Source organism: Ictidomys tridecemlineatus, chromosome 15 (genome assembly GCF_052094955.1).
Source record: "Ictidomys tridecemlineatus isolate mIctTri1 chromosome 15, mIctTri1.hap1, whole genome shotgun sequence".
In the NCBI taxonomy this organism is placed as follows: domain Eukaryota; kingdom Metazoa; phylum Chordata; class Mammalia; order Rodentia; family Sciuridae; genus Ictidomys; species Ictidomys tridecemlineatus.
Genome location: NC_135491.1, coordinates 4,339,044 through 4,366,968, shown reverse-complemented (window position 1 = coordinate 4,366,968; position 27,925 = coordinate 4,339,044). Strand labels below are relative to the sequence as shown.

General features: G+C 40.8%; 2 protein-coding genes and 1 pseudogene across 4 annotated transcripts; 2 read left to right on the top strand and 1 right to left on the bottom strand.

Moving 5' to 3' along the window:
- The first annotated feature begins 5,174 nt into the window (after nt 1-5,174).
- On the top strand, nt 5,175-7,362 carry LOC101976143 (hsc70-interacting protein). Its single transcript, XM_040279176.2, has one exon. It carries the CDS (start codon nt 5,210-5,212, stop codon nt 6,317-6,319), a length of 1,110 nt encoding a protein of 369 aa, XP_040135110.2. The 5' UTR covers nt 5,175-5,209; the 3' UTR covers nt 6,320-7,362.
- Nucleotides 7,363-8,280: 918 nt separating this feature from the next.
- LOC106145471 (vomeronasal type-1 receptor 4-like) lies at nt 8,281-9,175 on the bottom strand (annotated as a pseudogene).
- Nucleotides 9,176-17,292: 8,117 nt separating this feature from the next.
- On the top strand, nt 17,293-23,678 carry LOC144371000 (uncharacterized). Of its 3 annotated transcripts, none has more exons than XM_078033038.1 (4): nt 17,293-18,888; nt 19,624-20,696; nt 21,050-21,330; nt 22,216-23,678. In XM_078033038.1, exons 1-2 carry the CDS (start codon nt 18,003-18,005, stop codon nt 20,601-20,603), a joined length of 1,866 nt encoding a protein of 621 aa, XP_077889164.1. In that variant the 5' UTR covers nt 17,293-18,002; the 3' UTR covers nt 20,604-20,696; nt 21,050-21,330; nt 22,216-23,678. The 3 variants fall into 3 exon arrangements, with proteins under 3 accessions (XP_077889164.1, XP_077889163.1, XP_077889162.1); XM_078033037.1 differs by having other exon boundaries at nt 20,795-21,330; nt 23,455-23,678; XM_078033036.1 differs by having other exon boundaries at nt 20,795-21,330.
- The last annotated feature ends 4,247 nt before the right edge of the window (nt 23,679-27,925 follow it).

Genomic DNA, 27,925 nt, shown 5'->3' with positions numbered 1-27,925 from the left:
TCCCCACTGAGGAGTAAAACAAACAAACAAAAATAGCCAGAATTCAGGGTTAAAAAATTCCATTTCCCCTTTATATTTATTCTTCTTCCCCTTTCGGGGGACAGCAGTGAAGGCTTCCTGTTTTTCCATGGGGGAGAGAAAAATGTATTGTATAAACAGCTGGTGGCCTACTGACCAAGAGTCCTGTTCCTCCTGTGCCACCTTCAACACTGAGGATGAGGTGCAGTGAGTAGTTAGGAGAGTGTGAGCAGCAATGAGAAGTTCTGAGCACTACTGGTAACTGTGAGGGCTCCTCTACAGATCTGCCCCCTAGCTGATGGGGTCTCTGGTCCATGGGCCAGCCCGACTGTCCACCAAGCACTCTAGACGCTCCACCTGCCTCACTTCCCTCTCTGAGCACTTCCCAGTGGAGAGTGAGTGAAAGCTTCTCCACTAGAGAGCTGGCCCTTCTTCAGACCTGGCAAAAGAGGAGCAGAGTGTGCATTTCAGGACATACCCCTAGGGAAATCCAACAGAAGGCAATCAGCCCTAGCCTGGTTTTAAAATCTGGGTAGATAATATAGAGTCTTCCCCACTGCCCAGCTTCCCTAAGGTATAGTTGACAAGTACATCTGTAAAAAATCAAATACAAAAACATATCAAAAAGATAGTGCACCACAATCAAGTAAGGTTCATCCCAGAGATGCAGGGTTGGCTCAAAATATGGAAATCAATATATGTAATTCATCACATCAATAAACTCAAAGATAAAAATCAAATGATCATCTAAAGAGATGCAGAGAAAACATTTCACAAATGCAGCACCCCTTCATGTTCAAAACATTAGAAAAACTAGGGATATCAGGAGAATATCTCCACATTGTAAAAGCTATCTATGCTAGGCCCCAGGCCAACGTCATTCTCAATGAAGAAAAATTGAAAGCATTCCCTCTAAACACTGGAACAAGACAGGATGCCCTTTTTCATCACTTCTATTTAACATAGTTCTTGAAACACTGGCCAAAGCAATTAGACAGATGAAGGAAATTAAAGGAATATGAATAGAAAAATAAGAACTTTAAATATCACTATCTTCCAACAATATGATTCTATCCTAGAAGACCCAAAATATTTTACCAAAAATCTTCTAGAGCTAATAAATGAATTCATCAAAGTAGCAGGAATTAAAATCAACAACTAAAAATAAAAGGCATTCCCATATATCAGTGACAAATCCTCAAAAGAGAAACTAGGAAAACCACGCCATTTTCAATAGACTGAAAATAAAATCCAAAAATAAAAATACTTGGAATCAATTAGAGGTGAAAGACCTCTACAATGAAAACTAAGAATGCAAAACAAAGAAATTAACGAAGACATTGGAAGATGGAAAGATCTACCTTGTTCTTGGATGGACAGAATTTATATTGTCAAAAGACCATACTACCAAAAGCACTATATAGATTCAAAGCAATCTCAATGAAAATCCCAATGAAATTCCTCAAACAAGTAAAAAAGCAATCATGAAATTCATCTGGAAAAATCAGAAACCCAGAATAGCTAAAGCAATCTCTAGCAAGAAGAGTGAAGCTGGTGGCATTACTATTCCAGACCTTCAATTATACTATAGAGCAATAGTAACAAAAATGACATGATATCAGCACCCAAATATACCTGTAGATTAATAGTACAGAATAGAAGACACAGAGACTAACTCACATAACTACAGTTATATTAGACAAAGGCACCAAAAGCATATATTGGAGAAAAGATAGCCTCTTAAACAAAAGGTTCTTAGAAAACTGGAAATCACATGTAACAAAATGCAATTAAACCTCTATTTCTCATCATGCACAAAACTCAATTCAAAGTGGATCAAGAACCTAGGAATTAAACAAGAGACTCTGTGCCTAATGGAAGACAAAGTAGGCCCAAATCTCCATCATGTCAGATTAGGCCCCAACTTCCTTAATAAGACTCCTATAGTGCAAAAATTCAAACCCAAAATAAATAAATGGGATGGATTCAAACTAAAAAGTTGCTTCTCAGCAAAACAAACAATCAGTGCGGTGAATAGAGAGCCTACAGAAGAGAAACAAATCTTTACCACAAGCACATCAGATACAGCACTAATCTCTAGGATATATAAATCACCCAAAAACCTTAACACAAATAACCCAATCAATAAATGGGCCAAAAAACTGAGCAGACACTTCTCAGAAAAAATTATATATATATGTTTAGCATCTCTAGCAATTAGAGAAATGCAAATCAAAACTACTCTAAGATGTAATCTCACTCCAGTCAGAATAGCAGTTATCAAGAATGCAAACAACAATAAGTGTTGGTGAGGATGTAGGGAAAAAGGTACACTCATACATTGTTGGTGGGACTGCAAATTGGCTCAGTCAATATGAAAAACAGTATGAAGAATCTTTAGAAAACTTGAAATGGAACCATCATTTGACCCAGCTCTCCCACTCCTCAGTTTATATCCAAAGGTCTTAAAAACAGCATACTACAGAGATTCAGTCAAATCAATGTTTATAGCAACACATTTCACAATAACTAAATTGTGGAACCAACCCATATGCACTTCAATAGATGAATGGATAGAAAAACTTTGGCATATATACACAATGGAATATTACTCAGAATTAAAAGAGAATAAAATATGATGGCAGTTGCAGGTAAATCGATGGAGTTGGAGAATATAATGCTAAGTGAAGTTAGCCAATCCTTCCAAAAAACAAATGCTGAACGTTTTCTCTGATATAAGGATGCTGATTTATAATGCAGGTAAGTGGGGAACTTGTGAGAATAGATAAACTCTAGATAGGGCAAAAGGATCGGAGGGGAAGGGAGGCGCATGGGAGTAGAAAATATGGTGGAATAAGAAGGACATCATTACCCTAAGCACATGTATGAAGACATGAATGGTGTGACTCTACTTTGTATACAACCAGAGATATGAAAAATTGTGCTCTACATATGTAATATGAAGTGTAATGCATTCTGCTATCATTTATTACTAATTAGAATAAAATAAATAAAAGACAGAGTCAATTTCAACTAATACTTTCTGTTTCTTACCATAACAACAAAGCACTAATTACTGAAAATCCTGCACATAAAAAATGGTGAACAATTTTTAAAGGTAACTCTTTGATTTTCTGGGGGGTCCTGGGGATTGAACTCAGGGGTACTTGGCCACAGAGCTGTATCACCAGCCCTATTTTGTATTTTATTTAGAGACAGGTTCTTACTGAGTTGCTTAGTGCTTCAATTTGATGAGGCTGGCTTTGAACTCGAGATCCTACTGCCTTAGCCTCGTGAGGCACTCTGGTCACAGGCCTGCACCACCACGCTCAGCACCATTTGATGTTCTTAAGTAACTAGGACTGCTTGTCTGATATATACAAACATCCTACTAAACAATCTTACCCTGGGGTTTTTATGTATGTGAAAAAATTCTCAAGCTTCTCTGTTTCTGCTTTGGGTGTTGATCTGTCTCCTTCCTGTCACCAATAGGGGCCGATGGGTGTAAAATTATATTTTGCTAAAAATTTAGGTACGGTCATTAAATTATGCAAGTGAGTCCAAATAACTTGACTTGTTTTTTTGAGTAGAAGCATCCAATAGCATCCTAGGTGAAGTATCAGCATCATGTTCTGTTTTTACTTGTGAATCTTTGAAAACCCTTACCAGGTATTTTCACTCATTCCATTTCTCTGCTAATACCTTCAATGATGGTGCCACTCAGGGAAATGAAGAGCAGGATGTCACTTGGTTTGGGGTAGAAAACATCTCAGGGAAGCAAGGAATCCAACAGGATATGCACAGCTCACTGCCAGTCCTTCACATGACAGACATCAGTGTCCTGCCCCTTCCAAGTGAGATCCACTCCACCTTCAGGGACCCTGGATAAGGAAGGGCCTCTCCAAACACTCTGGATCCCCTTAAGACAGGTTATGAGAAAACTTATAATTGTTTTTGGTAAGTGTCCCTTGGGAAGACAGTTTTCAGCAGTGTCCTCAAGTTCCCAAACCTGTATGTCCATTGCTACTAGAGGCACAGTGACGACACCAGGTCTGAGGGGAGGGGAGGTCACAGTATGAGACCCATATCTCAAAAGCTGGCAGCCTCCTTGCAATAGGTGTCTTATTCACAGAGGCCTCTGCACTGGGGTCACCATCCTGGTAAAGAGAAAGCCTGCTGAGTAAGGCAATGGCAGTGTGAGACCAGCATCTGGAGGGAAGACCATCTCAGGAGTCTGGGTAAGTGATCACGTAATAACAGGGAACTCTGGATTGAATCCAATAGCATTTCAGAGCCACAGAGAAAGTAGAACACTTACTGAAGAATGGACTCAAGACGGAAAATATAAATGGGTTTCCAACCCCAGCCCCAGTTCCTTACTTATGGCTCCTAATTTAACTAATGTAATCCTCACTGACAGTGACTGGTGTGGTTTAATCCAAGTAAAACTGAAAACTGATTCTCAAGGTTCAGAAGGAGAATGTTTTAAAATCAGTCTCCTGTTCAGCCTCCATGATAAGAATCCTAGCCTGGATTCTAGAGATGGACCAAGAGTCTCTCCAAGCCTGTTGTATGGGGTAGAAAGTTCACAGGAATCCTCTAGCCCTTTGTGGGAAGTGATTGATGGTGATGCTTGAGCTGAATGTTTTCTGTGACTCTGGGCAGGGTGCAGTTAATGAGGACAGTCCTGAAACCATCAGTGCTCTATGGTAATGGTGAGGCTACTTACATCTTAGCCTGGTAAGCAACGTGTATGAAAAAGGAGCTAAATTATCATGGTATTCCAGCATTATCTGCCAGATGTCTATCACCCTGCTTCTGTTTAAAAACATTCTCTGCATGGTATCTAATGCACCATGGTTTAGGGTAGGACCATGGAGCAGACCTGTACTTTGTTCAGGGCACATGGAAGATCTCTTCACCTTCCACTCAGTCTTCTCCAGCACCATGGCCATGTTGACACCACATTCAGACAGCTGAGAAACAGGATGTCCTCTGGGGTTTACAATAGAATGAGAAGGGACTCTTCTTAAGTTTTTTCATTGGTGTTTTGAGTAAGAATAAGACAAAACAATTGCATATTGTGCAAAAAACATAATTCATATACTTGAGCTTCTGCGCTGTCACACTGAGCCAGCGCCCGGGGGCCTGGGAATTGGCCGCAGCCGCATCCGCCTTCCTCTCCTTGACCATGGATCCCCGCAAAGTGAGCGAGCTTCGGGCCTTCGTGAAAATGTGTAAGCAGGATCTGAGCATCCTGCACACCGAGGAGATGCGCTTCCTGAGAGAGTGGGTGGAGAGCATGTGGGGTAAAGTACCACCTGCTACTCATAAAGCTAAATCAGAAGAAAATACCAAGGAAGAAAAAACAGATAGCAAGAAATCGGAAGAAAACATTAAGAGAGATGAGCCATCAAGTGAGGAAAGTGATCTAGAAATTGATAATGAAGGTGTAATTGAACCAGACACTGATGCTCCTCAAGAAATGGGAGATGAAAATGCGGAAATAACCGAGGAGATGATGGATCATGCAAATGAAAAGAAAGGGGCTGCCATTGAAGCCCTGAATGATGGTGAACTACAGAAAGCCATTGACTTGTTCACAGATGCTATCAAGCTAAATCCTCTCTTGGCCATTCTGTATGCCAAGAGAGCCAGTGTCTTCATCAAATTACAGAAGCCAAATGCTGCCATTCGAGACTGTGACAGAGCCATTGAAATAAATCCTGATTCAGCTCAGCCTTACAAGTGGCGAGGGAAAGCCCACAGACTTTTGGGACACTGGGAAGAAGCAGCCCATGATCTTGCTCTTGCCTGTAAACTGGATTATGATGATGATGCTAGTGCAATGCTGAAAGAAGTTCAACCACGGGCCCAGAAAATTGCTGAACATCGGAGAAAATATGAACGAAAACGTGAAGAGCGAGAGATCAAAGAAAGAATAGAAAGAGTTAAGAAGGCTCGAGAAGAACATGAGAGAGCCCAGAGGGAGGAAGAAGCCAGACGACAAGCAGTAGCTCAGTTTGGCTCTTTTCCAGGTGGCTTTCCTGGAGGAATGCCTGGTAATTTTCCCGGAGGAATGCCTGGAATGGGAGGGGGCATGCCTGGAATGGCAGGAATGCCTGGGCTCAATGAAATTCTTAGTGATCCGGAGGTTCTTGCAGCCATGCAGGATCCAAAAGTTATGGTGGCCTTCCAGGATGTGGCCCAGAACCCAGCAAATATGTCAAAATATCAAAGCAACCCAAAGGTTATGAATCTCATCAGTAAATTGTCAGCCAAATTTGGAGGTCAAGTGTAATACCCACCTGACAAAACCCTTACTGAAGGAAAAGCAACCTAGATCACTTAATGACTGTCGCAATAATACAAACCAGTGTACCTCTGACCTCATCAGAAGAGCTGGGGTGCTTTGAAGATAATCCCTACCCCTCTGCAGCAAATCCAGTTGAAGCATTTTACAATGATTTGCCACTAGGATGTTCATTCAGATAATGTTTTCCTACTAGGAATTACAAAGTTAAAACACTTTTTAAACCTTAAAAATATTTAAAACTCAAGGGGGTGTTATTTCCTACATTTTTATTTACTAATCATTTTGGATTTTTTCTTTGATATTGGGCAAAGCAGATACTAAGTATGGAAAATACATAGCTGTAATGTGAGTGAAATAAAGACTTACTAGTGGGAAGTAAATAAATCTCATTTACATAGATAAAAGTTTCAGTTGAATATATGGCTACTGAGACTGAGGCATTTTGATTTGTCATTTAAAAATATTTTTTAAATGATTAATTTCAATAAAACTATTGGGACCACCAGTATTTCACTCTAACCTGGGTAGGGACTGGAAGTATTTGGTAAGGCAGCAGCAGTCTTACTATTTTATATGACATGTGCCCTTATGCAGGTTGCATTTAAATCTTACACTGTGTTGAAGAGGTGATTTTTTTTTGTTATGCTTCAATGGAATTGGATTACTTAGCTCTGTTTTTGTTCAATATATCAAATAAATGTTTCATATTATTTCCACCGTGGGGAAATAAGGGAGTAGGTTTCTTTTTATATTCTATGTTTAAAATTTACCTTTTCTCATCAGAAAATGACCAACTATGTCTGCTTTCTGCTTCTTGTATTTCCCTCCTTCTTGAACTAAAGATAATCTTTTCTCACTAGCATCATCACTGCTATCATACCATAATTGTGCAAAGCATATTTAATGCTGGGGTTAATTTAATATGTAATACATATCCTAGCTGTGGAATAATACCCATAAGAGCTGTAGTTTTTTCTTAGCCATGAGATTGCTTATTTAAATGTTATTAGACTTCCACTCTGGCAAAATCTTGTGATGTCAAAAACATTGGAAGGAAGGTTTCCTTTTAGTGTTTGGTGTTCTATTTAGGAAGTACCTATTGATCTTTGTATTTTGAAGAGTATATGGTTTGAGTTATTGGTAACCATACAAGAACTTAACTGCTTGATCTAATATGAATTATAAAATAGATGAGAGCCTGGTTATTCATTATGGCATTCTTGGCACCATGAAGATTCATTATTGTATTCAGCTCTTCCTTAAATACTGCGACCATACCCCCACCTCTTTTTCCCTTTTGTCCCTGCAAAGATAAAGGAAATGATAAATTCCTTGGAGTACATTTATAAAGTAGTACATTTCTAATATTTATACAGGTTCTAACCCTTTACTGTACATGAGTAAACAGAACTGCATCTGTTACAAAAATGAGAAAAAGTCGTATGCTCATGGAGCATGCTTTTAAAACCCTTGGAAAAAAACACCATTTATACTTGGATCTGGGCTTGCCGGTGTTTTTTGTTGTTGTTGTTCATGTATGTTCTCAAAATCTCATGTATGCTGTGCTTATCTCAAGAAGAATAGTTTCTTCTTGGATTCCTGATTTGATTGACTTAATTGTACATGACCTAACTATACTCGAATATTACGAACTTAAATGGGTAAAAGTAAATTACTCTTCTGAAAATGTGTCCTGTGCTTTTAGACTTTAAGTTCCATAAATACAACAGATAGTCTTCATTTTTTAGAGACCCAGTATCATTTCTAAAAACGAGAAATGTTCTTTTTTTCTGCTAATGATGCTGTAAGAAGGAAAAGAAAGTTTTCAGCTTAAAAATATATAGTTATTGGAAATTTCTAGCTATATTAAAAATAAAATATGGTTTCAAACTGGAAAAAAATAATAATTCATATACTTGAGAACAAAGTTAAAATTGGTTTATGCCTCAGAAGTAGAGCCTGGATAGAAAGGAGTCAGGGCTCATCAGAAGAAAGGGGCTGATAGAGGGAAAACACATGGAGAGGAGTGAATTGGTGTTCACCAACCTCCAGCTGGGATTAAAATCAAGGGCAACACAAACATTTAATAGGGAGGAGAGGGTGTAGAAACTCACAAAGGTGCCCACCAGGACAAGGATTCTCTGGGTGGCTCTGGACTCAGGACAGGATCTGGGGGAAACTTTGATTCTGTGAATGTGCTGAACCCTCTGCTTGTGCCTGTACAGAAGGAGAACCATGGAGCCACTGAACCAGATCATGATCACAGAAAAGACAACCTCAGGAAATACAAATAAGGCTGCATATATTGATTCTAGATTTTGTCGCCACTTTGAGAAAAACAGTACCCATAATTTGTTTTCTTTGTCAGGTTTTTGATACTCCATTTGCTAAATATCTACAGAGGAAAAATGGAATTCACCACCAGGTACAGGATCCAGTAGAGGGAAATAGAGAAACCAATATACTTTTGAGCTTTTCCTTTGAGATCCTTCCAACAGGAGTTCATGGGGCTGATGGTGATGTTCTGGAAGATGCTCAAGAGGCAGGTGATGAAAATGGACACACTCCTGCCCACTCGCTGCATGTAGAAAAGAAGTTTGCACACATAGTCATTGAAGTAATGTTTCAGCCAAGAATTGTCATTGTCTGGGGAATTCCTTTAGAGAGAATGACCAAGGAGTTGGCTATGACCAGGTGCCTGAGAATCAAATCAGTGGATCCTAATTTGCACACATTGCAGAAAAGGACTAAATAGTAATAAAGCAGAGAGAAATTTCCCAGAACTCCTACTGCAGTCTGTGATAAGAACATCAGTCCCATGGCCACGTCTCTGGAGTCCATTCTCTCAGTCTCATATTTTCCTTTGAATTACAGCAATAGTCCTTCCTATGAGCAAAATTACAAATTAAAATTTTTGAAGGGAAGCCCAGTCGTGTACACCTGTTGTTCCCAGCTCCTCTGGAGGCTGAGAAAGAAGTTAGGTTTTATCCTAGGTAGTAAAACTGAGCCTGAGAAACATTGCAACACCTTCTCAAAATATAATATTTTTTTACATGAAGTATAACTTCTACTGTATGCACATATTGAATTAAAATACATCAAGGTGCACATGTGAATGAGGGTTGTTTCCAGTTATCTTTCATAGAAAAGCCAACTCTAAAAATCAGTTGATGATAACCTGGAGAAATCATCAAAATGGAGTGGAGGGAATAGAAAAGAGAATTTGCCACTTCCAGAATAAACTGATATTTTATAGTCATTTTGAAGAAGAGAAGAATTCTGTCACCACTCACAAAACAAAACATATCACTTGTGGATGAATGTCTGGCTTAAATCTTAAAGAAAATGAATGTAACTTCTATAAAAAAAACATTTTGGTGGTCTTAGGTAAACTATATATAAAACAGAGAGTGTCTTTACCACCAGTGTAATATATATTCAGATCATAACGTTCAACAGAACAGTATGTAAGTATTTTCATTTAAAAAATTTATTTTAGCCACTCAATTTGATGCCCATACATGGAAAGAAAATGATATTTACTGGTATACGCAGGCATGTATGGAGGAACAAAAAACTCAATATATTTGGACCTTTATTATCTGTTCTATCCACATGGAGTCCTTGGGCTTATTAAGCTGGATAGACACTGAAGAGGAAGAGAGTAGAGATCCTGCTGCTGAGCTGCACTCACAATTCAGTCAAGTAACAGTGAATCTCTGTTCACACATGCACTAGCCCCACTTGAGCACCAACAATACTTCAACACAAAGTATACAGGAACCAGAAACTGTAGACCAAGAACCAGGCTTCTGGCAGGAACAACCAGAGGGGACCTCAGGTCATATCTCCTGGGCATCTTATTCAGCAAAAACAAAAGTCCCAAGAACAAAAAAATGGTTATTACTCATCAAATGACACATGAAGAAATGAGGGAGAGTAATATTTTTCACAACAGATGTGTTAGTTTGAGACCTTCAAAAACATGAGAAAACAGGCAAACAAGTTTCCCCCCAAATTCACAATCCCCCAAGAAAGGAACGCTCAGGTGTGGACCTAGATTAAATTCCAGAGAAATACCATAAAACCATGATTATTAAAATGTACTAAGTAAGATCTAAGGAATGACTTAAGAGAACAAATACAGGAGATGAAAGCCCATTTCAATGAAAAACAATAGAGATAGTGAGAAGAAACAAATCAGAGCTCCTGGAAATAAAATGCCTCATGAATCAAATTAAACATTCACTTCAAAGTATGGCCAAAGATTAGATTACAGAGAGAATGAACTTCATTCCTTGAAGGCAGAAACTTAGGGCTTGATGACAGGTGTCTTAGAACCTGAATATTCAATATGCAATAGGGCAAAAAACAAACCAATAAAACAGGATGAGAATACACAAGAATTCACAACAACATCAAAAGACAACACCAGAGAGTCCCTGGGAGAGGAGAGAACATGCAGATACAGACTAAGGCATTAAGAACCTCTTCAGCAAAATAGCAGAGAAAATTTCCAGCCTAAGAAAGGTGATGGACATCCACAGTGAGCAGCATATAGAGCCTCAGGGGGACAACACCTAAAAGGTCCAGTTTGGAAGGCTTTAGCAACCCTCAACCCTCCTTCTTGTGCTCAGTACATGGCTCAACTTGAAATGAAAGAAAGACCGTCCCAGGGAGTGACTGTCTAGTCTCACTGACTATTCTGAACATTGCAGTGGAAACGACTCCTTAATTTCTCATTAAGAATGTTTTTTCCCCACCCTACCTTTTATGATGTTTTTTTTGTTGTTGTTGTTGCTGTTATGGTGCTTTCAAGGAAACATACACGTGCACATATGTGTTTCTTTTTCCTCAATTTTAGCAGTTTGGGAAATGTTAGGTATTATAAAAACATTTTTCTTCTCCTTGTCTTCTGAATCTAGGGATTTTGATTAGTATATTTTGTTTTGTGTTGTATTGTTTTTTTTGTCTGTTTCTAATCTTTTTCTTTCTTCTGAAAGACAAATTCTATTATTCTCTCTTTCACCCTCCACTTACTGTGTGACTTCTATTTTTCTGCTCCTTTTTAACCATCATGCTACATCTCTTCTGCATTCTCTCTGTTCAAATTTGGAAATTATAAACTCTTTTCTGTCTTCCAATCACATGATCTTTTTTGTTAATTAACTGTATTCTTATAATTTTTAGCACTAATTGGTTTATATGATTCCCAACCCCACATTAATGCTGTTGCATTTGTCACTTCTGTGGGTCTGATAGTTGACACCTGTTGTTTGCTTTACTCCCAGATATAGTTCTTGGTTACTTATGAGTTTTGCTGGTACCAAACAGTGACCCTAACATTTCTGGGGTTTTTGTTTGTTTGTTTCAAATTCACATTGTAGATAACAGTAGGAACCAAGTATTTCATTGAAAGTCGTGTATTGTTTGCAGAGTTGTTGCTAATTGTTTGTGTTCCCTATTCTGGGAGGTACTGGAACCTGTAGTAAAAACTCTGTTGCTGAACTAAACTCAGCCAAAAGACAGTACACCTTGTTTCACACACAAAGTACTGAAAGTCTTCAGCTACACCTTCACATAAACACCAGAAGAGACAAAAGCCCAGACTAATGACGAGGCCCTAAGTAGAAATGACTAAAGGTGGGTCCCAGGCCCCACCTACACACATCCATCTATAGCAAAAACAGAGAGAAGTAACCAAAGACTCTGAATACCAAACCTATGAGAGAGTCTCAACACACATCATTTTAGGACACTTTTCACTAAAATATATTCTATGGTACAATGTAAGTCTTATCAAATATAAAAAAAATTGATGTTATCCTCTGAATTCTATCAGATCAGAATGTAATGAAACTAGAAATCAACAGCATAGTGCATAGAAATTATACAAGTACATATATATTGAAAAAATACATTTTTAAGTGAGAAATGGATCATAGAATAAATGAAAGAAGAAATCAAGAATTTATTTAGAAATAAATGAGAGCAGAGATATTGTGTTAAAATTTTTGGGATAGTAGGAAGGGATTTTGTAAAGATTATTCCATAACATTAAATGCCTACTTTAAAAATAATACCAGAAAGACCACAAATAAATATTGTAATGCTTAATATCAAGGACCTACAAAAGGAAGGACTAATACAAACTCAGTAGAACACATGAAATGACTGAGATCAGAGCCACGGTTAATGAAACTGAGAATTTTCTTTAAAAGCAATACAAAGGATCAATAGAACAAACATGATTATTTGAAAAGATAAATAAAATTTATAAACCTATGGCCATCTAAAAAAATAGAGAAACTCAAAATCAACAAAATATCAAAGGAAATATCATCTCACTGCAGACACTTCTAAACTCCAGAGGTTAGAAAATATTTGAACAATTTAGAACATTTACTCCCTCTCCTCCCTCCAGTCTCTCTCCATCTCCTTCTCTCTCCTTCCCTTTATTCTTTTCTCCTATAGTAGAGATTTAACACAGAGGCACTTTACTACATAAATACATCCCCAGAAATCCGCAGTCCTTTTTAGTTTTCTATTTAGAGACAGAGTTTCACTAAGTGACCTAGGGACTTGCTAAATTCTGGGGATGACCCTGAACTTGCCATTCTTATGACTCAGTCTCTGAGTCACTGGGATTATAGGCATGCACCACTGCACCTAGCTGTTAAAATCTATTAAACTGGAAAATCAGCAAATTTGACAAATTTCTATACATATATGACTAGCTCAAATCGAGCAAGAAAGACAGAGAAAGCATAAATATAGCAATATCAAGTAATGAAATTAAATCAGCTATTAATGATTTTTTAATAATAAGAAGCCCAAGACCAGATAGATTTTCAGCTACATCCTACTTTACCTTTAAAGAGAACTAACACCAAACTTCCTCAAATTATTCCATGAAGTAGAAAGAAAGGAAACTTTACATTTTGTGAAAGATTTATAATGCTGATAGCAAAACCATACAAAGAAACAACATGGAGAAAATCTTTAAACCAAAAATCATGATAAACATAGATACAACAAATACTCAATAAGATATTAGCAAATTCCTTTCAAAAATATTTCAAAAAGGTAATACACCAGGAACAAGTGGGTTTTATTCCAGAGAATGAAGGCTGGTTTACCATATGCAATTCAATAAAGGTAATAACTCCCCAAACAAAAGTAAATTAAGAACAACAATCACATGATCATCTCAGTAGGAGAAGAAACAGATTTTAGTAAAATCCAAAACCATTCAAGTTAAAAAGACTGGAGAAACTAGGGATAGAAGAAAGTTGACTCAGCTTCATAAACTGTATATATGACAAACTGAAATGCAACGTCATCTTCAATGCAGAAAAAGGAAAGCATGTCCTCTAAAACCTGGAAAAAGAAAAGGATGTCCTTATGACCACTTTCATTCCATATAATTCTATAAACTCTGTCTATAGCAGTCAGGCATGAAAATAAAATTGCAGGCCTCCATATAGGAATAGAAAAAGTCAAATTATCTGTGTGGCAATGACATGATCCTGTAATTGTTTTTAGAAAATCCCCCAAATTTCAGCAAAGTAGCAGATACAATAGCAATGTTCAGAAATCAATAGCTTTCCTATATTGCAACCATGAATCTGCTGGGAAAGAAATCAGGAAAACAATCCTATTCACAATAACGTCAAGAAAAAAATAGTTGTGGATCAATCTAACCAAGGAGGTGAATGATCTTTATAATTAAAACTACAGAACCCTGAAGAAAATAAATGAAAAAGATCTTAGAAGTTGGGAATATTTCCCATATCCTTGGTAGGGAGAGATAATTTTGTCAAAATGGCTGTATTTCTAAAAGCATTACATGGATTCCTTTAAATCTCCATCAAAATACCAAAAGACTTTTCTCACTGAACTAGAAAAAGAGTTCTAAAAATGCATGGAAGGGAAAAAGACCAAGAATTGTCAAAGCGATCCTGAGCAAGAAGAGTTATGTAGAGGGATCACAATTCTGTGCCTCAAATCAGACTACAGAGCTATAGTAACAAAAAGAGCAGGGCATTTTCATCAAAACGACATGAAGACCAATGAAGTAGAAGACACAGAGACAAACTCACACAGTTACAGCCATTCGATATGTGACAAAAGTGCCAACAATATATGTTGGAGAAGATGGCCTTTGTAACACATGGCCCTGGGAACACTGGATAACCATGCACAGAAGAATTTAATGAGATCCTTATCTCTCCATCTGAACAAAAGTCAATCAAATTGGACCAAAGACATAGGAATTAGACTGAAAATTGCAACTGTTAGAAGAAGACACAGACTCAACACTACAGCATATTGGTGCAGACATCAACTTTCTTAAAATCCTTAACACTCAAGAAATAAACACCAAGAATGAGAAAAAGAGATGGCATCAAATAAAAAATCTTTTTAACATCAGTGGATATCACTAAGAGCTTGAAGTGAGATCATACAGAATGGGAGAGAATCTTGGCTATCTACACTTCTGACAGAGTCAATATTCAGAATATACAAAAAATTCAAGATGTGTACCACAATAAAAGCAAAAACAACACACACACACACACACGCACACACACACACACAGAGACACCAAATAACCCTTGGGTGCAGTGAAATAAGTGTGTAACTCCAGCAGCTTAGGGAACTTCTCTAAGCAACATAGAGAGACCCTGTTTCAAAATAATAAATAAATAAAAAGGCTGAGACTGTGGCTAAGTTTAAGTGCCCCTGATTTTTATTCTTAGTAAAACACCAAAAACAACAGCAACAACAACAAAAGTCCCACCCAAATAATCCAATCAATAAATGGGTTAATGGACCAAACAGGCATTTACCAAAACAAGAAATAAATGGCACACAAGTGAAAGGTTAATAAAATAGGTACTTGTCACTCCGATTTTCTATATGCTTAACAAACACTGTTAAAATCCTGAGAACTGTTTTTGCTAATTCCTGAGAACTGTTTTTGCTAATCTTGTTCCCAGAATGTGCTGTCCCCAACTGCCAAGCTGCAGAATGCACTCCCTCACTCGGTAGCAGGCAAGCTGCCCACTCGCCCTGACCTGTCAATGAACTTCCCTCCCTGCCCTCTCCAAGAAAAGTATATAAGCTCTGCTCAAGCTGTTCTCAGGGCTCTCTCTCTCTTTGCTATAGAGAGAGCCCTAGCATGCTGGTCTCCAAATAAACCCACCCTTCTGCTTTTGCATAAGAGAGTCTCTTGTGGTCTCTACTCCGACGTTTCGCCATACCCTTACATTTGGTGCATTGGCCGGGAACTGCGCATCGCCGGACAGGGAGACCTCAACAAGACTCCTTTAGGGGGGGTAAGTAAGGCGCCTTATCTCCTTCTTCTTCTCCTCCTTGTTTTTCCTTTGCGATTGTCTGGCTTCTGGTTTCTGGCTTCTGGTTTCTGGCTCAGAGAAGAGCGAAAGCTCTCAGAGCTTCTGGTTTTTCTGGTTTTGGGTTGGCAGAGTGTGGTTGTCAGCGGAGAGCGTAAGTTCTCCCTGGCAATGGTGGATAGACATGTCCCTGAAGCCACAGACCACGTCTCCTCAAGGGACGCTTTGGGAGACTCTGGGGGGGACGAAGGTGCCCCCATCTGGGAGGGATGGAGGTGCCCTCATCTGTATTCTGCTGCCAACCCGTCTGGTTTTGCCGGCAACTATTCTTTCTCTCAGGTTGAATTCACTGTCTGTTTTTAATCTTTGCCTCTGGATTTGTGTTACACATTTACTGTTCATTGTGTGTTCATTGTGTGTCCGTGTTGGTGTCACATTTGTATTGTCCCTGTCTTTGTTCAAGTAACTTTCATTATGGGACAGAGTCATTCCACGCCTCTGTCCCTGACCCTTGATCACTGGGCTGAAGTCTGCATAAGGGCTCAAAATCTTTCTTTTTCAGTAAAACGTCGGACCTGGCAGACTCTTTCTGCCTCAGAATGGCCCGCCTTTGGAATTGGATGGCCTCCAGAAGGATCTTTCTACTCCCCACTAATTCGAAAAATTAGAGATATTGTTTTTCAGCCGGGGCCACATAGCCATCCAGATCTACAGCCGTATATCTTAACTTGGCAGGACCTCTGTGAATCTCCTCCTCCGTGGGTGAAGCCTTTTCTTATCCCCGTTCCTACTCCTCCTCCCACGATTCTATCTCTCAAACCCTCTGCTCCTTCTCCACCCTTTGTTCTCCCTGAGTCTCAAGATTTGACTCTGCTGGACTCTCCTCCCTTTCCTTATCCCCTGCCTTCATTCCCCAACCCCCAACACCCTCTAAGAGATTCCCCTGCTGCTGACTCAGCTTCTCTACCACAGGAGGTTAAGCCAGCTCAGTGCCCTACAGATGACTCCCCCACGGCACACATAGCCCCTCCTCCCCTGGAGGAAGCTGGCCCGGCTAAAGGAACTCGCCGGCAGCGAATAATTAAAAACCCTGAAGCCCCCGTGATACTTCCCCTCCGTCCTTATGGGCCAATGATAGAGGATGACCATGGTGGAGAAATGCAAGCCTACCAGTATTGGCCTTTCTCCTCTTCAGATCTATATAATTGGAAAAATAACAATCCCCCTTTTTCCGAGGACCCCACCCGGCTCACAGGTCTGATTAAGTCATTGATGTTTTCACACCAGCCTACTTGGGATGACTGCCAACAACTCTTAGACATTCTCTTCATGACAGAGGAATGAGAGAGAATCCTCCTGGAAGCAAGAAAAAATATCCTCGGACCAGATGGGCGACCGACACAACTTCCCAATATAATCGAAGCTGACTTCCCTTGAACCGACCCAACTGGGACCCCAACACCATTGAAGGTAGGGAGCATCTGTCCACTTATCGCCAGGCTCTAATAGTGTGTCTCCGAGCAGCCACTAGACGGCCAACTAATTTGGCCAAGGTAAGAGAAATTATTCAAGGGCCTAATGAATCTCCTTCTATGTTTCTGGAGAGAATTATGAAGGCATATAGGAGATATACTCCTTTTGATCCCCAGGCAGAGGATCAAAAGGCATCTGTCACGATGGCCTTTATTGGGCAAGCTGCCCTGGATATTAAAAAAAAGTTACAATGCTTAGATGGATTACAAGATATGACTTTGAGAGATTTAGTCAGAGAAGCTGAGAAGGTATACTATAAGAGAGAAACTGAGGAGGAGAAGGAACAAAGGAGGGAGAAAGAAAGGGAAGAAAGGGAGAAAGAAAGGGAGAAAGAAAGGGAGCAAAGGGAGGATGAAAGAAACAAAAGACAGACTGAGGCATTGACTAAGGTCCTGGTCACAACAATAAATAGGCCAGAAGTTAAGAGACAGGGAGACAGAAAGGGATACCTGGGTCCACGCCAGAAGCCACATCTGGCCTCAGATCAATGTGCCTACTGTAAAGAAAAAGGACACTGGGCCAAAGACTGCCCTAGAAAGAAACAGCCACACCAGTCAGCCATTCTAACTCTGGAGGATGATTAGGAAAGTCGGGGCTCGGATCCCCTCCCCGAGCTCAGGGTAACTTTTGAAGTGGAGGGGACCCCAGTAAACTTTGAAGTGGACACAGGGGCAGTATACTCAGCCCTCAAGGCCCCATTGGGCCCTCTATCAACTAAAAGGTCTCTAGTTCAAGGGGCTAACAGCAGTAAATATCGGGCTTGGACAACTAAAAGGACCATGGACCTGGGAAAAGGAAAAGTCCGTCACTCCTTCCTAGTGATCCCAGAATGCCCAGCCCCATTATTGGGCAGAGATCTGCTCACCAAACTCCGGGCCAGAATAACTTTTAACCCTGAAGGCCCCCAAATGGAATTTCTAAATCCTTTAGTAAAAACTCCTATAGTCATGGCTTTAACTATGTCAGTAGAAGATGAACATCAACTCTTCACACCCCCCAAGACTGATCAAACAGGCAAGCTATCCCAGAAATGGATAACAGATTACCCAGATGCCTGGGCAGAAACTGCTGGGTTAGGCCTAGCTGTAAAACAACCTCCAATAATGGTGGAGTTAAAAACCTCAGCCTCCCCAATTAATATTAAACAATATCCTCTGAGCAAAGAAGCTAAAGATGGGATAAGGCCCCATATTCAGAAATATCTGGACTTGGGGGTCCTAAGGCCTTGCCAATTGGCCTGGAACACTCCCCTGCTACCAGTAAAAAAGCCAGGAACTGGGGACTATCGCCCTGTTCAAGACCTAAGAGAGATCGACAACAGAGTACAGGACATTCACCCCACAGTACCTAATCCGTACAATCTGCTTAGCACCCTGAACCCTGAGCGAAAATGGTATACTGTTCTGGACTTAAAAGATGCTTTCTTTTGCTTGCCTCTGCATAAAGATAGTCAATTGCTGTTTGCTTTTGAGTGGGTAGACCCAGAAACCGGAACGTCCGGTCAACTAACTTGGACTAGACTCCCACAAGGGTTCAAAAACTCCCCCACTCTCTTTGATGAAGCCCTTCACAGAGATCTCAACAACTTCAGAACCATGCACCCCGAAGTCACCCTACTCCAATATGTGGATGACCTGCTACTGGCAGCAGACACCAGAGAAAACTGTGAGTCTGGGACCCAAGCACTACTATCCGAGCTTGCTCAACTCGGGTATAGAGCTTCTGTCAAAAAAGCCCAAATATGCCAGCAAGAAGTAATCTTCCTGGGCTATTCCCTTAGGGGCGGTAAACGATGGCTCACTGAGCCCAGAAAACAAACCGTTGTGCAGATACCACCCCCATCTAATAAGAGGCAACTCAGAGAGTTCCTCGGAACTGCTGGATTTTGCAGGTTATGGATACCTGGGTTTGCATCCTTAGCTGCTCCTTTATACCCGTTGTTAAAGGGAAATGCCCAATTCCAATGGAACCCTGAGCACCAACAAGCTTTTGATAACATTAAAAGGGCACTGCTATCTGCTCCGGCCTTAGCACTCCCGGATGTAGAAAAACCCTTTACTCTCTACATTGAGGAGAAAAAAGGAATAGCGCGAGGAGTGCTTACTTAAACTCTAGGACCTTGGAGAAGGCCTGTAGCCTACTTATCTAAAAAGCTGGACCCAGTGGCTAGTGGATGGCCCCATTGCCTAAAAGCTATAGCAGCAGCAGCCCTATTAATCAAAGATGCTGATAAGTTAACACTGGGGCAGAAGCTAACCATTATAGCCCCCCATGCCCTAGAGAGCATCATCCGCCAGCCACCAGACAGATGGTTATCAAACTCTAGAATAACACACTATCAGAGCCTGTTGCTTGACAAGGACAGAATAATACTGGGACCCCCTGCCCCGCTTAACCCAGCTACACTACTACCTGAACAATCATCAGAACCTGTCACTCATGACTGTCAACATATACTGGCAGAAGAAACCAGTGTACGACGGGATTTAAAGGATCAGCCACTTCCCCACCCTGAGGTCATATGGTTCACTGACGGCAGCAGCTTTCTCCAGGACGGTAAGCGATGGGCTGGGGCAACAATAGTTAGCAGAACTAAAGTCATCTGGTCCTCTAGCCTCCCGGAGGGAACATCGACTCAAAAGGCAGAGCTGATCGCCCTCACGAAGGCATTAGAGCTTGCGGCAGGCAAAAAGGCCACCATATATACAGATAGCCGCTATGCCTTTGCTACCGCTCATATACACGGGGCTATCTACCAGCAAAGGGGACTATTAACCTCGGCGGGAAAAGAAATAAAAAATAAAGATGAGATCCTCCGCCTCCTCTCAGCAGTGCAAAGCCCTAAAGAACTAGCTATAGTGCATTGTCCAGGACACCAGAAAGGAAATGATCCCGTAGCGGTCGGGAACAGAAGGGCGGATGAAGAGGCTAAATTGGCAGCCCTAAACGGAATAACTATGTTAACACTTTCCACACGGGAGAAATATAAGTCAGGAGAGCATCCCAACAACTTAACAAAGGACAGTGACACTGAACTCCTTGACTACACTGAACCCAGCTTGCAATTTCAGAAAGCCCTACACTACGTTAAAAATGTACACCAACTCACTCACCTTGGTTCAAAGAAACTGCAGGCATTCCTAAAGGATCAAGAACAGAGTTTTCCACTAACTGGCTCACAGCGAAGGAAAATAGCTGAACAAGTAACAAAAGCCTGTCGGGCCTGTCAATTGGTTAATGCATACCCCTCCAAGCTTCCTGTAGGAAGACGCCTTCGAGGGACCAGACCAGGACAATTTTGGGAAGTGGACTTTACTGAAATTAAGCCAGCAAGGTATGGACTTAAATATCTCCTAATCTTTGTAGATACATTTTCATGATGGATTGAAGCCTTCCCCACAAAAAAAGAAACAGCACAAATGGTGGTCAAGAAGATCCTGGAAGATATTTTTCCAAGATACGGCCTGCCCAAGGTAATAGGGTCTGATAATGGACCAGCGTTCGTGGCCCAGGTAAGTCAGGGGTTAGCCAGGACCCTGGGGATTAATTGGAAGTTACATTGCGCTTATAGACCCCAGAGCTCAGGACAGGTAGAAAGAATGAATAGAACCATTAAAGAGACCTTGACAAAATTAAGCTTGGAGACCGGCATAAAATATTGGACTATGCTCCTGCCTTATGCACTGTTTCGTGTAAGAAATACTCCCTCTGTTTCTTTGTGTAACCTCACCCCCTATGAAATTCTCTATGGTGCCCCTCCTCCAGTAAGGGACCTGACCCCAACTCTAAGACCTAACGATTCCTTTCACACCCCCTTGCTTGACAGACTTAAAGCTCTTGAAAGAACCCAGCGATACCTGTGGAAACAGCTGGCCACTGCCTACCAACCTGGGGACGAAGGGACTCCACACTGATATCAAGTGGGAGACTTCGTCTATGTAAGACGACATCAGGTGTCAACCCTAGAACCCCGCTGGAAAGGACCATACCAGGTGCTACTTATCACACCTACAGCGGTAAAAGTAGATGGAATCACTTCCTGGATCCATGCCTCTCATCTCAAGCCTGCGCCTTGTCCAGACTCTGGCTGGAAATTGGAAAAGACTGGTAACCCTCTCAAATTGCGTATTCGCCATGTGGATAGGGCTATGGATTCTCCCCCTGACCACCAGCAGTCCTAACCCTCATCAGCCCATTCAGCAGCGATGGCTAATCATAAATCCTACTGGACAGGAAGTATGGTCTATCTCGCATACAGCCCCCTTAGGGACCTGGTGGCCATCTCTCCACCCAGATATTTGTCAGCTGGCTATAGGTCTTTCCTATTGGGACATCCCTGATGAAAAAGATCCCACTAAAATTCCATTAAATCCCCCCCGTACTATAGATAATAAAAACAAACATTATGGATGTAGGGACATACAAGCCAGATGTAGGTTGGCTAGCCTAGATTATTATGTATGCCTGGCGGACTGTCGAAGCCACAAACAGTCACAGCTGTGTGGGGGAAAAGCCGACTTCTTCTGTAAGTCATGGGGATGTGAGCATACAGGGGCTGTCTGGTGGAACCCAAACTCTCCTGATAGTCTGATTCGGGTAGGAAGAAATAATACTAAGTTAAATCCCAAACAATGTCTCCCATTTAAACGGAGCCCCCAAGCGGGGACTTCTAAACTAGTTGACCCTACTCCATGTGACACAAATAGCCTATGCAATCCCCTAAATATAACTTTCACCTCCAAAGGAAGAAACCAAAATATCTGGGCATGGCTTTCAGGAAAAACCTATGGAATGCTATTTTACACCACAGGATATGATTTTGGCCTGTGGTTCACTATCAGGTTAGAAAAAAAAGAAATTCCCTTGACCATAGGGCCCAATCCCCTCAAGCCAGTAATCAGGCCTCATAGACCATCCGAACCTAAACCTACTAGGGATCTTTCACTTTCCCATACTCCTCAAGTTTCACCTTTATTTACTTCCCCAATCCAGAGTGAAGTCAACCCCTTTCCCTGGAGGCTAATTGAAGGAGCCTTTGCGGTGCTGAATTTCACACAGCCAGACCTCACTCAGTCCTGCTGGCTCTGTCTCTCCTCTGCTCCTCCTTACTATGAAGGGATAGCAATTGATGGGACTTATGTAATAAAAGTGCAGAGTTCCTCCTGTAATTGGGGTGAAAATCCTAAGTTAACCCTCCCAGAAGTAACTGGGGCAGGCTTATGTATAGGGTCTCCACCTAAAAGTAAACAACACTTATGTATCCAGACAAAAAATATTGACATCACACAGGGCTTCCTTACTCCTGATAATGGAACTTTGTGGGCCTGTGACACAGGGTTGACTCCTTGCATTTCAGCCCAGATATTTAACAACTCTGTAAATTATTGTGTAATGGTGCAGATATTTCCCAGAGTGCTCTATCATGATGCAGATTCATTTGAAGATCAAATAGGGGGGCATACAACCCAGTTTCGCCGGGAACCTGTATCCCTCACTTTAGCCATCTTATTAGGAATGGGAATTGCTGCAGGGGTGGGCACAGGGACCACTGCCCTGGTCCGTGGGACACGACAAATGACCCAATTAGAAACAGCAATGGACCAAAACTTAAAGATATTAGAAACCTCCATCACAGCTTTGCAGGAATCTTTAACCTCTCTCTCTGAAGTTGTTTTACAGAACAGGCGAGGGTTGGACCTCCTCTTCATGAGAGAAAAGGGCCTTTGTGCTGCATTGAGGGAAGAATGTTGTTTTTATGCCGACCATACTGGAGTTGTAAGAGAATCTATGAGTAAACTAAAAAAACGCCTTGAAGAGCGTCAGAGAGAGAGAGATGCCCCAAAAGGGTGGTATGAGTCTTGGTTCACACAGTCCCCCTGGTTAACTACACTTTTATCAGCCCTGGCCGGCCCTCTAATAATTCTTATATTGTTGCTAACTCTAGGACCCTGTTTGCTCAATCGTGTAATTTCCTTTCTCCAATCCCAAATTGGACAAGTCAAACTTATGGTAATCAGACAACAATATACCCCACTAGCAGACACAGAAGGTGACACCCCCCAATGATCACTTTTATGATTAAAAGCAGTCAGAAGAAGAAGTGAAAAATGAAAGGTTAATAAAATAGGTACTTGTCACTCCGATTTTCTATATGCTTAACAAACACTGTTAAAATCCTGAGAACTGTTTTTGCTAATTCCTGAGAACTGTTTTTGCTAATCTTGTTCCCAGAATGTGCTGTCCCCAACTGCCAAGCTGCAGAATGCACTCCCTCACTCGGTAGCAGGCAAGCTGCCCACTCGCCCTGACCTGTCAATGAACTTCCCTCCCTGCCCTCTCCAAGAAAAGTATATAAGCTCTGCTCAAGCTGTTCTCAGGGCTCTCTCTCTCTTTGCTTTAGAGAGAGCCCTAGCATGCTGGTCTCCAAATAAACCCACCCTTCTGCTTTTGCATAAGAGAGTCTCTTGTGGTCTCTACTCCGACGTTTCGCCATACCCTTACACAAGTATATGAAAAAATGTCCAACAACCTGGAAAAAATTGCTTCTCTCCCAAAGGGAAATTGCATGGAAATAAAGGGAGACCCTCATTGCTATACAAAATTACATATAAGAGGTTGTAAGGGGAATGGGAAAATAAACAAGGAGAGTAATGAATTACAGTAGATGGGGTAGAGAGAGAAGAATGGAGGGGAGGGGAGGGGGGATACTAGGAGATATGAAAGGTAGCAGAATACACCAATTACTAATTGGGCATTATGTAAAATTGTGAATGTGTAACGGACATGATTCTGCAATCTGCATTTGGGGTAAAATTGCTAGTTCATAACCCACTTCAGTCTAATGTATGAAATATGATATGTCAAGCGCTTTGTAATGTTGTGAACAACCAAAAAAAATTTGTTTCTCTCCCTTGTCTACAGTGGAAGGGAATGTGTTTCTACCCCAAATCCTTTTCCAGAAATGAGCACTTCCTCAAACTTCCCTGCTTACACACTCTGCCTCTGAGACAGAAATAAAAACCACTCACCCTGTTTTCTGTTTTCAGGTTGGTGGACTCAGTGTGAGGTCCTGACAGCCAGCATGGAGGGAGGGAGGGAGCTGGGCCCTGAGACAAAGGTCTGTGCTCCTGTGACCTCACTTCCCCTCAGGGCTGCAATTATCACTTCACCTGGAGACGCAAGGACAGTGCAGGCCTGGGGAGCCCAGGACAAGGCTGAAAAACTTTCTCCACACTTGCTAATTAATAAGGCAATTATGAGTTCCTTGTTAGTAACTTCAGAATTAGTGTGAAGAACATTGAGAGAAGCTGTTGTATTTGCATAATCCCTGGGGACTGACAGCATCTCATATGGAAGGTTCTGGAAATACTTTTCTGTGACCTATGAGGGACTTACAGAGAGATTGTGTGTCTCACTTTACTCCTGGCTTCCCTGAGTGCTTGACCCCAAATCTTGCTAAATCTTAATATTTAGAAATTGAAGATTCATGATTCTAAGATACTAAAACGAACAGAAAGAAAGCATTTGAGAAAGAAGTTTAATGAGGTAAAAGTAAAAAATTAAAACTGTTAATCTACATTAGAAAACCCTGGACTCATTTGTACAATTGTGAACTTATTTGGAAATGTTAGTAAATGTTTGTAAAAAAAATTACTCATGATTTTTGCCTGAGCAGTAGGAGGAAATCTCAACAGAACACTGTCACTAGAAGAGAGATGTTTACAACAGTCTCTCACAAATAAAATCAGCAGCATTAGAAGATCAGCCAGAAAATTCTCTATTTTTCATTAGTATTCAATAAGTGAGTGCCCTCTTCTCAATCCAACAGAATAATTACAATTATTTTTGCACAGAAAATCAAAGAGTATGCATTGATAGTTTGATTAAGGAGGAAATATAAAATAAAATTGTCTCAAAATTTAGCTGTTTCAAAGTCGACCTATATATGCTATATTCATTGATCTGTGAGGGTTTTAGGATAATTGGGAATTTTAAAGTTCATGGATCACAAAAGACAACAATTACTTCTGACGCAGCTCTCAGTCTGGAGGTCCCTGAATCACACATAGCTTCCCTACAGGAACTCGTGACATTCACAGAATACTTTTATGGACATGGTTATAGTTAAATTCAGGGAAGGGATATGGGTCACAGTCAGCCCAGGGCAGATGCTGACAGGCAGAGCCCAGGAGAGATACCCAGTGTGCAGCCTCCTGTCATCCTCCCTGTGGGTCACAGATGCTCTGCTTCCCCACCACATGAGATGAACAACTGGATGCTGTCCTCCAGGGCAGCTCACCTGGGCCTTGGGGCCCAGAGCTTCTCCTGAACCCCTCACACAGTTCACGTGGCTGAGTGTAGTCTCAGGTCTTCCTGAGGCTGGGAATTTGCCATATGGCCCTCAATTCTCAGCACAAGTCACGTCATTGGGCTGTCTGGTGGCCAAACACCCAGGCAAGCAAAGCACTGTTCAGTCTTGGCATTTCAAGGACCTGAAGACCACCACTCAGTAACAACAGGGAGAGTCCTGACCTCACTTGGCTAAGGCTAAACTTTAGCCCCCTCCTGCTCTCAGGTGAAGCCTTCCCTACGTGAGCATGCTGCCTGGAAATCTGTGTCCTTCTGCTGCAGTGAAGGACCCAGGCAGCAGTGGATTGATGTACATTCATTATCTGGAGAATCCAGGAATGGCAGACATAGATTTAATGAGACAGTGCCTCCAATCTCTTTTTAAAATTTATTTTTTATTTTTAGGTGGACACAATATATTTATTTTTTATTTTTACTTGATGCTGAGGATAGAACCCAGAGCATCATGCATGCTAGGAGAGCACTCTACCTCTGAGCCCCAGCCACAGCCCCACTGTGCCTCCACTCTATGCATCCATATGTACATTTTCAAATATCCATGATATCTTGATTACCCACTTATCTCCTGGATCTACCAAAATCACTTTGGGTTTCCTAGTTCTTCACTGCATACACTGTTTGAAAGTGATGAAAAAGAGCAATCTGTTAACAATTCACACTCTAACACACACACACACAGTGCATTAGACACTCATATGCATAATTCAACACACGCTGTGCACACTCATACCATGTGGACTTAAATATGTATGTGATAGTCATATATATATATATATATATATTTGCTTATATCTAGGCGCAAGAACCCCAGGAAGAGGTGGGTCATGTCTGCCCTTTAAATTTTTTCCAAGCCCCCCACAGCCCACCAGGACAGCATTGCACAAGTGTGGCAGTTAAGCAGGCTATTGGGTTTGCTCTTGGTGAGGGGATATGGTGTGACAGTTGACATGTGGGGGTAGGCTGAGAGGGTGCAATAGATAATGAGTGAGCACATGGAAGTCCTGGGGGTTAGATGGGGTGAAGGGGGCTTGTGGCTGAGCACCATATTGTAATAGAGAAATGGCAGTGAAGGCAAGGCACAGTGCAGGCCTGGGGAGCCCAGGACAAGGCTGAAAAACTTTCTCTGCACTTTGTTAGTTAATAAGGCAATTATGAGTTCTTTGTTTGTAACTTCTAAACGAGTGTTGAGCAGTTGTTGCTTTTCCCTGATCCCTGCAGACTGACAGGGTCTTATATGGAAGATTCAGGAAATAATAAGGTGTGACCATGGGGCCAAGTGTTTGTGCATCTTACTGGACTTCAGAATTCCCTGGGTTCTTCTATGTCCAATCTTGTTAATAATATTCAGATATTTCAGAATTCTCTGTTTTTTAAGAGTATTTACTCAATGCTATAAATTTTCCTCCTAGAATCACTTTCATACTGACCCAGAGATTGATATATGGTATCTCTGTTCTCACTTGTGTCTAAGAATTTCCTGGTTTTATCCTATCATGTATTCTATGATCCATTTTTTATTAAAGGAGTATGGTTCAATCTCATGTATGTTTTTTTTTTTCATTTTTCATGTGGTTCATTCCTAGGTTCCCTATGTTAGATCTGATAAGATGCATGAGATTGTATCTTTTTTATTTGCTAGGACATCCATTGTGACTTAGAATGTTTTTTCTTGTGGATTTTAATATTTTTTCTTATTTTCTAACTTAATTATGATGTGTCTTGGAGAGTTTCTTCGATCTTGTCTATTGGGCTCCTGTGTGATTTCCCATATGATGATGCTTATCTCATTTCTTGAAGGGAAATTTTTCTGTCACTCTCTTTGTGGAAGAATGTCACTGATATTATGGTGGATATTGCACTGAATCTGCAAAACACTTGTGGTTTTATGGGCAGTTTTATAATATTAATTCTGCCAACCCAATATCATGGGAACTCTTTCCATCTTCTAAGGATCCAAGAAATTATGTCTATTTTAGGAATTATTATGATTTGGTTTTTTGCCCTAAAAATGTGATCTATTTTAGAGTATGTTCCATGAAACATTGGGAAGAAAAGGAATTCCGTTGTTGATGGATGAAAGATTTTTTAATGATTCTTTGATTAATAGTGGGTTTTAGTTGTGAAAAATTTCCATTTAGTTTGTGTCTGGATGATCTCTCTAGTATGAGGCTGTGTGTTGAATTCACCCAATATTGTTGTCTTGTGGTCTACTAGATTATTATTATTGATAAGGGTTTATTTTATGTCCATAAAGGCACCATTGTTGAGGCATAAATAGTTACAATAAGTTGTTTTTGGATTGTTCCCCAGTATATCACTTTCTTTAAATCTT

What these genes read in the sequence shown, in the direction of transcription:
- LOC101976143 (XM_040279176.2), top strand. Translation starts at nt 5,210, where the DNA reads ATGGATCCCCGCAAAGTGAGCGAGCTTCGGGCCTTCGTGAAAATGTGT.
- LOC144371000 (XM_078033038.1), top strand. Translation starts at nt 18,003, where the DNA reads ATGGACCTGGGAAAAGGAAAAGTCCGTCACTCCTTCCTAGTGATCCCA. An exon ending in AGCAGACACCAGAGAAAACT is followed by an intron (nt 18,889 to 19,623) that starts GTGAGTCTGGGA and finishes CGCTTAACCCAG; the next exon opens with CTACACTACTACCTGAACAA.